The sequence below is a fragment of the Agelaius phoeniceus genome, chromosome 9 (assembly GCF_051311805.1).
Source record: "Agelaius phoeniceus isolate bAgePho1 chromosome 9, bAgePho1.hap1, whole genome shotgun sequence".
NCBI lineage: Eukaryota > Metazoa > Chordata > Aves > Passeriformes > Icteridae > Agelaius > Agelaius phoeniceus.
Window position 1 is genome coordinate 8,407,317 of NC_135273.1, and position 16,334 is coordinate 8,423,650.

Below are 16,334 nucleotides of genomic sequence, written 5' to 3' on the forward strand. Positions count from 1 at the left end.
AATTGTGGAAAATACGTCAGAGCTTTAATTAAAAAAAATTACACAAACCTAGAAAATTAAAACTAATGCTACACAGCTAAGGTAGCATTTTATCACACAATAAATAAGCCCTCTCAGGGTTTAACACTTCATGTTCTGACACAAAAGGCAGAAGAACTTTCTTTCACAAAAGAACAGTTTGAGGACATCACCACTGTTATCCTTGTACAGTTTTCAGAGGAGAAGGGGACCAGGGAGAGCCAGAATGCTACAATTATGATAATGCCATCATTATAATAATTCCTTATCATCCATGAATGGAAAGTATTTCTTTCTAAAGAATTTATTATAAAACAACATAAGAGGAAAAAGCAATTCTCTTACATTTACTCAATTAAGCACCACATTCCAACCCATCTTGAGCTGTTTTAAAAATGCAGAGAAGTTTCTCCTTATTAGGGTATGTGCTTTCTTATCTGTGCTGTGCCTGTATCCAAGTGAGGTATGGCTTGCACATGGGATATCCTTGTGTTATAAACATTCACTAATAGTGACCTGCAGCTCTGAGTGCACAAACACTCCCCATTAGATGATGCCTCAGTTACTGGACAATGCTGCAGCTCCTGAATCTGCCTCTGCTGTGTCTGTGTGTTAGGAACTCACAGTCCTGTCTGTACATAGGCACATCTTCAAACAGTCAGAACACTGCTGACCATTACTGCTGAGCCAATCTGAATGCACAGAAATTACTTTGCTTGGCACCAGTCATGAGCAGTATCTGTTTGAAGGGATTCCATTCCCAGGACTACCCACACTTTCAGCCTCCCTATCTGGGACTGTATGCTTACTTCCAGTCTGGGAAATAAAAGCCTGGGAATCAAAGTTACATTTTGTGGCTGGCACCACTGACATTTTCTAAATAGACCAAAGTCTGAAAATATTATTCCTGTCTACTAATTTTATCTTTGAAGAAATAAAAAGAACCAAGGAAGAAGTCTGTTGGTAAACTCATCCTCTGCAAATTCTCAAGGAGCAAAAGGGGCTACACAACACACCCTGCAGTTCACAGATAGGCACATGCACAGTGAATGCACATCTCACCTGCTCTTCAGTAAGTGGAAGTTCAGCAAATCAAATGCAAATGTGGCAGAAGAATAGAGAATCAGTGTTTGTCACTGAGACACAAACAGCAAAGCTCCAAAGGAATGCTTTATCAGTGAAACCTGGACTTTTACAAGTACACATAACCCTTTTTGGATGACTAAAAATCAATTTTCTTCCTTTTTTTTTTTGCTACCTGGCACTCTTTCACATAGTGTTGCATTACACAAATGGCACAACTCTTTATGCAACAAAATGCTTCTGGAATTTTCCTCCTTAGTTACCATCCCTTCCCTCTCATTAAGGGAAATCCTTGGATTTAGATACCAAGGGGGTTTCATACAGTGGAGATAATAGGGAGCATAAAATTATGACTGTAATGAAGTACTTTTTTATTTCTTTCCCAAGTTTTCTAACTCAGGCCTTCTAACTGTAATGGCAGTAAATATTTCAAAAAATCCCAAGCAGAAGAGATAGTATTTGCAGACATGAAAGAACTAATTTGGATTATTTAGTCTTGGGATACATCATTATAACTACAGAAGGAGCTATGTCTGGTTATGTGTTTTACTCATTCCTAATTAAGCACAGCAAACACACACACTTGAGGGTACTTCAGCACCATGGTCTCTCTCTACTTCCAACACCTGCATTCCATATTCAAAAGCACTTCCAGCCTCAAATAGTAACAGCTAAAAAAATGTGTCTCCTTCTGACCCCAGGATGCCTGGTAAAGCCTCTCTAAGACTTGCTAAGATGTGTATTTTCAGCAGTTCTGCATCTGAAATTAAGAACTGATACACCAAGTATTCTTTAGAAATCTGATGTGTAGTTTAAGCTTCTTTATTGTGAACACAGATTTAATTAATAGAATCAGACTATAGACTGTAGAACAAAGAGAATGAGATCCATCACTCCATGTACAAATATAATACTTTTTTTACAGAAGGCACTTTCCAGTCATGGACTTCAAAACAATTCTAAGTATGACACCAGTTAGGATGGGAACTCTGCTAATCCAACTGCTTCTTTTTTACTGCAGAAAGTAATCACTGTCATTATACATTTTGTCAAGACATAGAGAAGTACAACTTGGAAAAGCAGTCTGTCAAACTAAATTGAGTTAGATTGCTGTTGAATATTCAGTCACTACTCCCATTATATCCTTACATCAAGACTTCAGCCTTTGTATGTCACAGGCACGTTTACACCAAAATATTGACATAAGTACCTCATTTCTTAAGTTGTTTATATAATGAAGATGCAAAATACTAATTAATTGTGTTACTATTACTATTCAGCAATACTCATAAACCCAAAATAAGACTGAGTAAGGTCCTGCTTCACTGCAATCCTGCCCTATAACTTCCTAATTTCTTATTTCTTTAAAGACTTTTTCACCTAAAACAGTTCTTACACAGGAATAAAACCTTCACTTTACTTCACCTCTCTCTTTAATGAGAAGTTACTTCTTCTTTGAAATTCCAAGAATCTAAAACAAAAAATAATGGCTATTTACAAGTAATTTAGGATCTTGTTCATCAAGAAAATAAAGACAATGCAGTTTTGTGTCAGTGATGTCTCTTACCATGATTTTCTGTGGAACTAAACTTGTATAATGGCAAAGCCAAATGGGATATCTTTGAGCTTGTACTTTGCACAGGAAACTGCTAAAGAGATGAGCAGGCCTTTTGCATTCAAAGTAAATCCACATTGCCACATCATGAAGTCATATCACATACACAACAAATCTTTGGAAGAATTCTAGCTTTGCTTTGTCCAGGAAAATGATTCCAAATTAAAGCCTGATGATAGCAAAAGCAGTTCTTTTATTTTCAGCTATTTCCCAGGAAAATTCTTTCCATAGGATAGTGACAACCACAGCCTCAATGACAGAATGAGACCAGATTAGAAGGAAAAAGGGTGACATGTAGAAGAAAACATCCCTTTAAGATACAGACAGTTCAGACATAAACACTTCATGTATGATCTGAGCTCAAGCAGGAAATGCTAATTGCTTACTGCTTAAGTGATTTTTAATTTTTTTTTAACATTATGAAAGAATCACCATGAGTAATACAGGGAAAAAAAAGTGTTTGCTCTGGAATGCAGTGGTACCAAACAACCCTCTAGCAGAAACACAGAGAAAGATGAAAAATGTCTTACATACTTTTGCCTTTTATGGGCTATAAAAATTGCACCAGTATGATAAGGTACTGTACTTTCATTTAAATCCTATCTACATAATACTTAAATTGATGTAAAAAATTCCAATAAATTTACTGAAAGCATGGTCAATACTGTACTTGGGGAGTTTCTATAAATAGATTCCAATCATGCAGTTTAAGACCAGATTTTGGAATGTGAAACACATGGTTATGTCACCAAGCACAGGTCATTGTCCTGCTCCTTCCAGCAAGAATGCAGCTATCAAGAACATTTCATGCTCAAATCAACTGTGCATTAAAGTATCACTTGCTTTCAACACCCACTAAATAAAAATAGAAGGGCACAACAGAGAAAGCTAAAAAAGCACACAGTAATTTTGTAATGTATTTTTAAGCTGCTGTCCCTCCCCTTCTACTTCCCACACAATCCATATCAATGCAAATTTCAGCACCAACCTCAGCAAAGCCAGAATTTAATCCATGGAGTTCATTCAAGAATTTTAACAGGAAGGTAAAACACAAGCTCAGTGGCCACAACTAAAGAAATAAAAAAGATGACAAGGAAGAATATATTGTCTGAATCCTACCATCTGTTTTATCTCCATTAATTCCCCTGCCTCAAAGGGAGACATTTGTGCCAAACTTGGTTTAAATGGTGTTTCACACTCACTCAATCTCTCAGATTTCAGCATCTGTATAGAACAGGGCAAGAAAAGCCTACTTAGGAAAATACTATGTGGATACTTAAAAGAATGCTACATAGCAACAGTTCTGAATATTAACTTATCCACGTCCTCAAAGTTTTTCTCAGTATTTTCCATTTCTCAACCACCTACATAATTAAGTTTTAAAGAAAAAATAATTTTTTCAGTTGGTCAATGCGTACTCTAAGCTGTACATAGGAGTAAACTCAAGAAATGTCAGTGATAGAGGAAAAACCTTTCTCTTAAAAGATTGCCATCTTTCCCCTTTGAAACTTTGAAAAAGGTCAGCATAAGCTGTTTAATACTATCTGGTTTAGTACATAACTTGCTTAAACATTTCAACTTCCTTTTTCTCCTATTCATGTTCTGGGTAGCACAGCTTTGGACACTGAAAGGAAACTCCCAGAAGTATCACTTGTTTAAAAACTATACAATCCATATTTAAATAAACAACTAAAAATCTACCTTCTGAAACTTCAGAGTTTAAGCTACATAGATCTAAGGAAAATGGGAAGGTATGGTGTTATTTCCCACAGGCAGCACCACTTAACACAAAAATCAAACTTTTAAAATTTGTAATAATGACCCTACATTTGTTGAAGTGCATGTTAACTCCTGCAACCTGCACAGAAAGATATAAGCAAATGTCAAAAAAGGGACACTGCTGTGTGGGTGTAAACAAAAGTAATTTTTGAAACTCTCATAAATTACTTCATCCATCCAAGTGCCTAAACAGCCACTGGCAGACCAGTTTTAGTGCTCTGACAGCAGGGTATAAGCTTGTAGGACAGAACTCTGAATGGCATAAATGCTATCCTGCAGAGCAGCAGAAGACCCCACTATGCTCAAACAAGCTGCAACTCAACTTTGCAATCTGCAACTCGACAAGGCAACCTTGGCAAACCCTGCTGCATTTCTGACAAAGTACTTGGATGTGGCTGGTAACAAACTTAAAAAGTCACTGCAGCTTATGGCAGTAATAAAAGCTTGCTGGACATGCACTGCAGCCCTGGTTCCTTATGCTCTGAGACAGACTCCTGTTAACATTCCATTCAATATAACTCCCCATTTTTACAACTCCCTCCAGTTGTAGTTTTCTAAAGCATTTTAGAATTTACTGCTATTACAGTAATGTATATTTTCCCCCATTTTATCTATTAGGCTTATTACCCTCTCAAAAAAAAATTTATTTAATCTCTGCTTAGCTGACAGCTTATATTATATTTTGTGGCAATCTAATTAGCAAACTGACTAGTAGGTTCTAATTGAATATGAAAAAAATTGCATAGGTCTGAATAAAGTGCATTCAGAAGATCTGATTTCTATGCAAATGCTTATTAAAATTCAGCAGTGTTGAACAGTACAGATGACTAATCCTCTACAGGTGACTAACTCAGTAAATACTATGTTCATGTTGATAACAATTATCATATCAATTAACATTTAACAAGCAGAGGTCTCAAAACTAAAAAAAAAAAATAATATATTTAACTACTGACAGAAGCAGAAGAAAGCTCATGAAAAATTAAAAGTAAAATTATAGGATACTTTGAACAGTTCTGTTAACCAGCTCAAGTTTCTGAAGCACTGATCAGTTATTAGTCCCCTCTGTTGATCTGTGAAACAGCTCTGCAATAACATCCCACAGGGATCAGCTTTCTGGTTCAAGATCTCTTGAAAACGACACCATCCAGCCACACAAGTCTCCAGGTTCACAAAAGGAAAATCAGATTGTACAAAATTCAGTACAACTCGTGCCTGCATTAGCAGCAGCCCACATCTAGTGAGATTCTCTTTCAGGTGCTTCTCCTTGCCCTTCCAAGTAGGATCCCATATGCTTAACACAGGCTGTAAGGGTTGCTGAGCAGACCTTTGAGAAAAGGTGCTTTTTTGTTGTACAAGGCAGGTTAACAGAAGTGTTAAATCTGGAAACACATCCCAGTTACTCACTCAAGTACCCAAGGCTGCAGGTTGTACTCTGTCTATACTGACAATGTATTTGTACCAGAAGATTCTACACTATGAGCATTTCTGAAGCAGCTTCATGAACCTGCTGGACCAAGGCCCGAGGAGGCCACAAGGATGATTTGAGAGCTGGAGCAGCACCTCTGCTATGGAGACAGGCTGAGAGAGTTGAGCTGTTCAGCCTGGAGAAGACTCTGAGGAGACCTTAGAGCACCCTCCAGTACATAAAGGGCCTAAGCAAGAACTGGAGAGGGACTTTTGATAAGAGCATGCAGTGATAGGACAAGGGGAAATGGCTTCAACCTGACAGAGGGGAGATTTACATTAGAAATTAGGAAGGAATTCTTGACTGTGAGAATGGTGATGAATTAACACTGGTTGCCCAGGAAAGCTGTGGATGCCCCATCCCTGGAATTGTTCATGACCAGGCTGGATGAGACTTTGAGCAACCTGGTTTAGTGGAAGATGTCCCTGCCCATGGCAGGAAAAATGGTGTTTAAAGTCCCCTCTAACCCAAACCATTCTGTGATTCTAGGTTCCTTCACACTTCAGTGTATTTTCCTCCCTCATAACTGACACAAAATTTTAACAAATGCTTCCACATCAGTAAAATGTTACTAAACTTGCAAAGCACCTCTAATTTCAAGATATTAGAGATAAATCATGCTCCTTCCCCACCCCATTCTTCTGCAGATAAAAGCAATTTCAATACTGGAAGTCAATTTTTCATGTCTGAAATACCAACCTAAGGGTTTTATGGCACATCAAAGCATTGTTCTGTCATTGTTCATAAACTGGCATCTGGAACTTCTAAATTAGGCTGAAATGGAAACATGAGAAAACTGTGCTTCAACTCTCAGTCAGTAACAGCTGAAAACAACATGGCAGCTATGAGATGCCAGGCTCAGGTGTGTGTTAAGTGAATTGGGAAAGAAAGCTAAGTAAGTCCTCAGAAGTTGATTCTTGCATCCTATTATGCAAAGGATAATAATTTTACCTCCTGATGTTTGCATGGTTTGTGCTAAGGTATTCCTCTCCTGTCTGACTGACTCTACAGTGATCTTGAGCCTAGTAATTTTATGTCACCTAAACAGGAATAAACAGAGGTCCCCAATAAAGTTATTTTTATTTCCTAAACTCAAATATTTAAAAGTGGTTGGACATGTCTGTATAGTCAAGGAAAGGAACTTTTAGACAATACTCACTTCCTGTAAAATGTACCTGCTTCTTAAGTGATCCTGGCTTAAGGCACTGGCCTAACAAAAGCAATCATTTTTTCCTTCTGTGTTTGGATCCAGTAACTACATAACTTGACACAAAAGAATTTTTCTTCTATCAAGTAACATTTTGGGATCCAAGGCAGAATTGCAGGTACCATTTGCAATAGAAACTATTGTGTTTTAGACTGAGTTTTACAGTAAATCTTTACTTCTTCTGTCTCAGATTAATACCAAAACAGGAAAACCTTTAGCAAACAGTCACACATGTAAATATGAGATGTTAAAGCTCAACTGATACAGTACTTGAACTTCCAAAGACCACATCCCACGGAGAGCTGATGGGCTGCTCTTCTCCTTTTGCTCCACCTTCCTTATCAACACCTTGTACCCCAATGCCTGCTACAGTGGTCACCACCTGCAACTCCAGGTCAATCTGTGTGAAGCAAAATAAAACATTAAATGAATGTATGAAATTAACTTGACCAAAGTTACAGATAATTTGAGATAGATGTCAAATCCTAACAAATATCAGGCATTTGGGTTTTTTCTTTTAGGGAAATTAATTTTACCACAATGCTTGCTGATGGACAGGGAGTATGGGGGTGGGGAAGCAGCAGGCAGTATCAAAAACACCTACATGGAACTCTACTCCATGTGCAACAAAAATTAACACTGCTCTGTCAGCATCTGCTCGACAGCTAAAGTGTAGAAGAAATCATCACAAATTTCTGGATAAATACTCAGATAAACAATGGATGTGGTTTTTAAATTTTATATTCATATAGGAATATGACATAACTCACATACTTCAACATCTCCATATAAAATAATCTGTACAAAGGCACCTCAGATGCATTAACAGTGCACCTCCTCTGATCACAAATGGGATATTGGTGAGGACCCAAGTCCAAGATCTTCTGAGATGCACAACACTTTAAATAATAAGGCAATATTATATGGCATCACCACACTTACCTTCTGATTATCCTAAATTTGACCTAACCTAATGTAAGATCCAATTCCTACATGCTAAAACTTTGCAAGTGTTTAATCAGAAAGAAAACACTTGCAGCCAATTCTGGGCACTTACCTGGATTCAAGAGCCAAGGGAAGTTTGGATATTCACTGCACCACAGCACTACAATAACTGTAGATAAGAATCTGATACTACTGGAAGTGAAACAAAACCAGTTTTGCTTCCAGTACTAAGAATAGATGTTTCTCAAAACAGGAAAGTAAGAGTGACTAGGAAAAAAAACCAAACTAAAACCAAAACCCTGTTATGCTATAATAAGTAGATCACCTCATCTGCATTTGAAAGGAAGCACAAAAATATATGTAGCCCTTAAAAAAACCCTGCACAACAGTATTTCTTTATAAGATAGTGGACCAAATTTCCTTTCTGATGTTATTTGGAGAGTAATTCATGTGGTGTAAATTTTCACCTGTGTGAGTAGAGTACAGTAAAAGAGATTAAACTTTGAATTTCCTTAGGGAAAATTTACCTTTCTAATTAGGTGATTTTCTGTATCAGCTACATAAATAACATTATTTTTTATAGCGATTCCTTGTGGTGAGTTGAAAGCTGCCTCTGAAAATCCTCCATCTCTCCTTCCACTGTTTGGACCTATAAATAAAACACAGCAAACTCAAAAGTAATTTTTTTTAAAAGTCACTTTAAAATAAAGTGCACACATTTAAACCTCTAGGAGAATTACATGTTCCAGGAGCTGCTTTCACAGCAGCACCTTATACATTTTATATTATTACTATTTGGTGTAGTCTCATTTTAGTCACTGTGCTATGTAATCAAAATAACCTGGTGCTATTAAGCTCTGAACTTATTCTGCACAAGTTCTCTGCTTTTTTAAGCTCATATTTTAAAGAGAAGTCTTAATACAATTCTAAATTGTTCTAGAGGAGTCCTAATAGGGCTCTAAATTGCACTAAAAAACAACAGCAACAATGGAAGACAGAAATAAAAAACTACAGGGTTTTTTTTATTCTTGACTACATCAAAGCAAGCCAGCAGGAAAAAAAATTCCAAAGCTCAACTCCATATCATTGGTTTAGATTTTGGTGTAATCACAAATGAAACTAATATTTGATTAGCAACATTTTCTCATTAAGAAAACTAAATAGGAAAAAGATGCTATGGAACTAGTTACACAAAAGAGCACTAAGAATGATGGAGTGGCATTCTTCTGCATACAACAGTCAGGAAATAGAAAGGAACATAGCCTGAAGGTAAGCACTGTACTTGAGAGTGCATTAGCAGGATGTGTCAGCAGAAGACATTTAGGTATGAGTTAGGTGTGTACCATGATTTATGATGCAAATAACAATTTCAACCTTTGTGCATGCCCACATTTATTACTGCATTATCAGCTTCATTACATTATTTTCTGCCCACTGAATCATTTAACTGAGTCACTGAAACACACAAACTTTTACAACCTCCTGTCAGAAATCAATTTAGACCTTATCAGACACACAGGACTGAAGCACTGGTGTGTCAGATTCCTGTCAGATGCCAGCAGCTCCCCTTTAAGTGTGAGGGTGCACATTCCCAGGGAAGGGAATAGCACACAATGCCACAGGAAGGAAGGTACCAGTTTGGAGCTTAGGACACTCCTGAATTCCTGTTTAGTGACTGTCCCAGAACACTAAAGGGTAGCTTGTAGGCAGAGACTTCTCACGAATCAAGCAGAAATTCTCTCATATTTGTTGTAAGAAATTCTGTTGGCACATCCTACAGGAGAAAGGTCTTTAGGCTAATGCCTTAATGATAAATCAGGTTAACTTGGATAAATAGCCTGTCTAGACAATGCAGTGTTACTTCAAATAGCAAGAGAATTTTACCTCCTTTCTTTAAACAGAAGAGTATTTCTATGGGATTTGTAGGATCCTGCCCTGAGGCAGGCATTAGTCAATTCCAGACTAAGTAATATAGGACACATCAGCACACAGGTCCTGATTCTGAGACATAAACAAACCATTGTTTTCAATAATCTGAGGATTCAACTGCTTCCCAAATCTGTCTATTTTGGTTGTCCTAACAGTTACATCCTTGCTGCACTAAGATGTAACTGACCATTTCAATAGGTTTAAAAAAAGAACAATTTCATTTGTGAAACAGTAAAGCATACAATGTGTATGCAAATTGTCTTCATCTGCATTGTAAAGCACATTGTTATTTCACAAAAGCAACTATGGATGTTAGCTTTATAAAGCTGAAATGTAACTTATATGAACTTTGTAACAAATGTAACTAAATTTGAAGTATTTTCACTATTTTCATAACTTGTTTATACATTATCATCTCAGATTTGAGGAGAAGGTCTTTTTATATGTACTAAGGCAACTGCATTCTCAGGTGCCTATGCACTTACTGGAATGCCACTGTTCTTAGTAATTCTCCTCTGCTTTTGAAACCAGAGGAGCACCTAAACAGGAATGCTCTTCCATTGAAAAAACTCAATAACCAAACAAAAAACACACATGGAAAACCTCTTCTCACAACACCACCACAACTCAAAATGCACTTCTATTGGAAAGGGAGGCATTACAGTCTCTGGTCTTTTCCCTGCCTTGCAGCTTGATGCAGATGTATATCCTTTACACCTAAAACCATTTGCAATTCCTTCACAGGAATACAAAATGCATTTTTTTAATTCATATTGGACAACACATGAAAACATGAACTTTAGTGAATGAAGCAATGAAAAACAATTAGGCATCTCTGAAAATTGCATTAACAGTCTCCCACTGATGGTCTCACATCACATTCCCCCAAATCAAGTAAAAGTGATTTTAGTACAAAAAAAATTCTGGCAATGCTTACAAACTGCCAGGTCCTGTAGAAAAAGAATCAGCCAGAAGGCACAGCAAACACCCTCTACTTCTAAACTGAAATTGCTCTAATAAACTTACAGATATGTCCTTACCTCCAACAGTGTGTAGAATTTGTCCATTCTTATGAGTCACCAAAATCCTGTGGTGTCCAGTGTCTGCTATGACCAACCTTCCTCCTGAATCATCTACAGTCACTTTGCCAGGAAACAGCAGAGGAGAAGGTGGAAGGGAGTCTCTGTACAGCTTTATTCCAATGTTATTATCTTTGATTTGTCCTCTTTCCTTGTAGAATTTCAGTGTTATAGAGGTAAATAAGAACAATTTCTCTCTGTGTCCCTCTCCAACAAGAGAAAAGAGCATATTTCCACGAGGCCCAAGAATGACCAGAGTTGGCCAGCAGGACACTTCCAGCTCGTGCCACAGTGTTGCATCTGCATCATTTACTACAGGGTGGACAATATTGTATCTCAGAACAGCACTTTTAATGTTATCCAGAACTTTCTCGTTTGGGAATTTCGCTGAATGGACACCAACAATAACAAGACCATCTGCAAAGAAAAATGAAGTTGTGCAACTGAAATGTATTTGAGTAATAATAAAACAAAAAAAAGAAAAAGAAAAAATTAACAGTTATCTCATAATCTGACTGACTACTTCCTAGAAGGAGAGAGGATTTGAACAAATAGAAAGCAGTTACATTATAGGAATATAGATAGTTATATATAGAAAATACTGAAATTCAGAAATAAGTGAAATTACCAAATTTTAGGACCATTACTTCCCCAGCTGGCTGACATGAATTGTTCTCAGTTCCTGAACCTCTATATACTAAGCTAGAAAATACTTTCAAAATAATTGTGGGTAAGTTGTAGCTGTTCAACTGATACTTTGGGGTTTTTTTTAAGATACTTAGGATACCTCTTTGTCTTCTAATTCCTGTTTACAACCAGAATGTTTTAGAAAATTCTTCTTCACAGTTAACTAGAAGCCACAAAAATAACACCAAATATTGGAATTCCAGAATTACCTGGACATATCTGCTTCTGGATAAACAGTTAAAGATATAATGAATAGGCCTCCAAAATCAATACAATATTCTGTATTTCAAATAAAAATGGCAGCACTGACAACTATGACAAAATGACAAACAACGCTTATTACAAACAAGGTAGGCTTAATAAAACAATTTCACAATGAAAAATTAAAAATTCACTATAACTGATATAGTCTTATGAACTCTACTGGAACAGAATGTTGCAATATCAGACAGTTTAAGTTGTGCAATCATTAATTGCTGAAATCTAAAAAGCAGGTCAAATATTTTAAGTCTGAAGGGATCAGCCCCAGTGCGTGTATCTGTCCTTCAAAAACACCATTAAAGCTAGAAAGACAATTCTATAGTCAACACCTGAACAGCACAAGTAGGGTACAACATCCCCTCATGAGGAAAACTGCTGTGGAAATGATGGATGCTATGATCAGAAATAACAATATACACTCCATTTAAAACACTTTCTTTGAAGGATTATAGCAGAGCACAACACTGGATTTATGCCAAGCTATTTCTGAATATTAAAAAGTACTTCCTCTTATAGAAGTAATTTCTGGACTGCTGATAACATGAACTGAATATGCACTGGGGTTTAAAATAACTTTCTGAATGCCACTTGAAATACAGAAATAGCACCAGTGAAGATAGCAGTAAGAGCATATCAGATAAAGATGCTGGGTGACATTCAATCCTATGGAAAGCAGTCTTCACTTTGAAACAGATCTCCTGGACTTCCAGACAATAGAGCCATGGCACATGTGCTATAACATTTATAATGATTTAGGATCACCCTAACATTACAGCCTCCTGTGCTTAAACTTCTTCTCTCTGGTGATCACCCAGCTGAAGTTTCAACATGCTCCATGTAAGGGCATTTGAACAAATCAAAAACAGCAATGGAGAATCAAACATCATAATGTTATTTACTACGTATATTGTATTGTATTGTATGGCATTTACTACATGGATTGTATTTAATACAATATTTCAGAACTGAAAGTAACACTGTTCTTCATCTCCCTGTTCAGCCAATTAAAATATCCCAGATAAGTGAGTAGCTGACACACTCTGTGTAAGACTACAGCTTATATCTGACAAGCCATCATGACAAGACACTGCACTCCAAACAGAAATTACCCTTCATTTTTATTCAGAGTGAGAGACTGATCTCATTTCAGATGTGACTTTAAAGACCATAATTCCCTCTCTAGAATGAAGGGCTATTAATGGCAGACAACATGATGATGATACCAAAAAAATTCTACATTAAGCTTACATATTTTGTTATTTCAGTTCCAAGGGGAAAAAAAAGTGATCTACATCCTATTCTACCACCTGTCTATATCCACTCTACCACCTTCACTATATTCTTCTCAGGCTGGTTCCTCAGGAAAAAAAGTTACCTTTCCTTGAGCCTGTATTTCACATTCTTGAGTAGCTTTTTGAAAGTCACTTTATTTATAGAGGCATCAGATTTGGGCTTTAAGCACATATCCCGTTTGCCTAACTACACAGACACTTTATTTAAGCCATTTAAAAATGTGATGGAAGTACACACAGTCACCTTTTTTAGGCTACTTAAAAGATTAGAAGACATTTTTAGACAGCCCTGAAATACAGCCAGCAGTTTAGTAACCAGCAACAAAGTGACTCAGCTCCTCAGCCTGCAACAGTGCCAGGAAATTCTGTTCTGAGCCAGCCAAAGCACTTTTACCTTTATCAGAGTACTGGTGCTCTAAGGCATGGAGGTCAGGCAGCAGGTGCAGGCAATTGATGCAGCAGTAAGTGAAGAAATCCAACACCACAACTTTTCCACAAAGGTCTTTGTGAAGAGAAATGGGACCTTCAGTGTTTAACCATTGCAGATCTGGAATTCAGAGAACAGTGACAGACAGTTAGGGGAAGGGTAGGGAAAGGCACCAACACCACACAATGTTCTTGGTACTTTTAACCTAAAAACAAAATTAAAAACAAAAAAGAAAGAAAAAAAAGAGTTTGACATCCCTTTTTATGCAGGTAGAAAAGCAAACAAAAGGTCTTTAATTTACGCAACTCTTTCTTATGTTCCACAATTCTTCATAATTAGTAAATTAAAATATTATCAGTAAGATTCACTGTAATATGAAAAGGTAGTTTGTAACTTTATATAGGCACTTTTTAATTGAAAGAACATGTAAGCCTCAGAAAAACACGAATTTGTAGACATGATCTACATTATTCAACTCCCAACAATACCATTTGGGTAACAATCAATTATTTAAAACTCACATAAAAGCTACTAACAATTTAAAAGTGTTAAACTCTTAATGTTTTTTTCCAACAGTTCTGTAAAGAACAAATTTCAGAGATCATTAGAATATTCTTGTGCTTATAACTTTGATCTTGATTGTCAAAGGTATCAATAAATTCCATCACATGGGGAGAAAGACACCTTTTTCAGGTACACACAACAGTACACCTGGTCATTTTATTTTAACCACTTGACATGAGACATGAAAACATTCTTTCCTCCTCTGATCCCATTAGAGGTATCAAGATAAGGAATAAATATCTAGAATGTGGTCTGCTAGTATTATCTCTTAGCATTTCTGAAAATTATAAAAGGAAAAGACAGTTATAATAAAATGCAAAGCTAACTGGTTTTCTGAACTTTCACTTTGGCAGTTTCAGAAAATAAACTCTTACAGCTCCAGAAGCTATTCCTACTCAAGTCAGCAGGAGGCTTGTTTTGTGTTTCACTAAGAGGAGGACTGTTCTCTACCTCCATATATTCATAAACATAAATGGATGCACACACGTTTAGCTTAGGTGAGAATAATGAGAATAATTCAAATATATGCATTATTCCCACAGTGTAGGAGCTTTGCTGTTCACTTTTCAAGAGAAAGGGGTAGTTTATATATTTTACAGCATTTCTCCCTTTTCACTAGAATTAAAATAGGTTTTGTATATATTGGCTACTTCTTTGAGCTCTTTTTAGAGGAGAAAATAAGCCTTGACAGAACACTGAAACAATACTAATGGCAAAAGCTAAGATTCAATTTAGGGCCCCAAATCTAGACAGAGAGAGCATTCCTTTTTGCTCCACAGGATAAAATCTGCAATTCATTCCCATGATATGTGTGATTTTAAGCCTGAAGCTCACCTCCTGAGCTGTCTTGCAGTGTGATGTGAGCTCCCACAGCTGCAGGGAGCCTCTCAAAGGTTACAAAGACCCCGAGCAGGACCTGCGAGATCTTACATTTTGATTTCCCCCTTGCCACCAGGAGAGACAGAAATGTGTGAGAGGGGCAAACCACCGGAGGAGGATGAATGACATCTCCAGCACAGTTTGTATTACCCGGGGCATGAAAATTGACAGGCGCTAAGGCTAAGTCATGGAGCAGAGAGCTGGGGAACATCCTCAGGGATGCTCCGGGAAACCAAGAGAGCTCACAGAACGCAGGCAGAGTTAGTAAAGTTCTCACTATGACCACAGGCGACAGATATAAGTACACAGCACAGATGGGAACAGATTTAGAAGAGAGGCTTTACAGAACGTGTTTTTCCAGCCAGTACCACGGAGAGGATGATTAAAGGAGTTCTTTTGCCTTGCCCTTCTCTCCTGGTGCTCCCAGGAGTGACAATTCTTGTAGTTCAAGTGCCGTTTTAACAGCGGCTCACGGGGCCGGCCCTGCCCGGCCTCGCAGGCAGCGGCACCTCCAGGCAAAGCCCACACGGGGAGAGCCCCCGGCCCCGCCCGGGCCGCGCCACCCACCTCCGCCGAGCTCGGGCACCGTCAGGTCCCGCTCGCGGCTGTCCATTTTCTTCAGGTACTGGTAGACCAGGTTCTCCTTCTCCTGGGCCGTGTCGGCGTCGAGCAGAGCGTACTCGAGCTGTGTCTGGGCGGGCAGGAGCCCCGCCAGCCCGCCCGCCGCCATCGCCTCACCCGGGCGCTGTTTACCGGCCTGGCGCTTCACCGCCGCACATTCGGCACCGCCCGCGGCGCCAGCGCGGAAAACCGCGACTCAAGAAGAAAATAAAGCACAAAGTACAGACACGCAATAACTCGTCTGTCTTAAAGCCGGAACTCCTCACGTATTCCGTGTTTTTACGTATCCTTGGTTTCCACAGCAGCACATTCCCAGAAGAAGCCCACGGTGGAGATTCCCGCGCAGCAGATTCAACACAGCCCGTGTTTCCCGCCCGGCTGCTTTACCGTTTTTAAGATGTAAAAATTGAGCAGCACCGGAAAAAGTCGAAACCAGGCTCCATTAATTTAAACGGGGGGATCTGGGGCTTTTTGCGGGGC

The 16,334-nt window shown here is 38.1% G+C and overlaps 1 protein-coding gene across 1 annotated transcript in view; it reads right to left on the reverse strand.

The window, feature by feature from the left end:
* NHLRC2 (NHL repeat containing 2) overlaps window positions 1–16,147 on the reverse strand; it is a 30,974-nt gene extending 14,827 nt beyond the window's left edge. The window contains exons 1-5 of the mRNA XM_054637418.2: window positions 15,801–16,147; window positions 13,758–13,910; window positions 11,085–11,540; window positions 8,643–8,764; window positions 7,441–7,570 (exon numbers count right to left, since the gene is read on the reverse strand). Of these exons, the coding sequence (XP_054493393.2) occupies window positions 7,441–7,570; window positions 8,643–8,764; window positions 11,085–11,540; window positions 13,758–13,910; window positions 15,801–15,963 (1,024 nt within the window). The 5' untranslated portion in view covers window positions 15,964–16,147. The remainder of the gene's footprint in view (window positions 1–7,440; window positions 7,571–8,642; window positions 8,765–11,084; window positions 11,541–13,757; window positions 13,911–15,800) is intronic.
* Window positions 16,148–16,334: the final 187 nt, after the last annotated feature.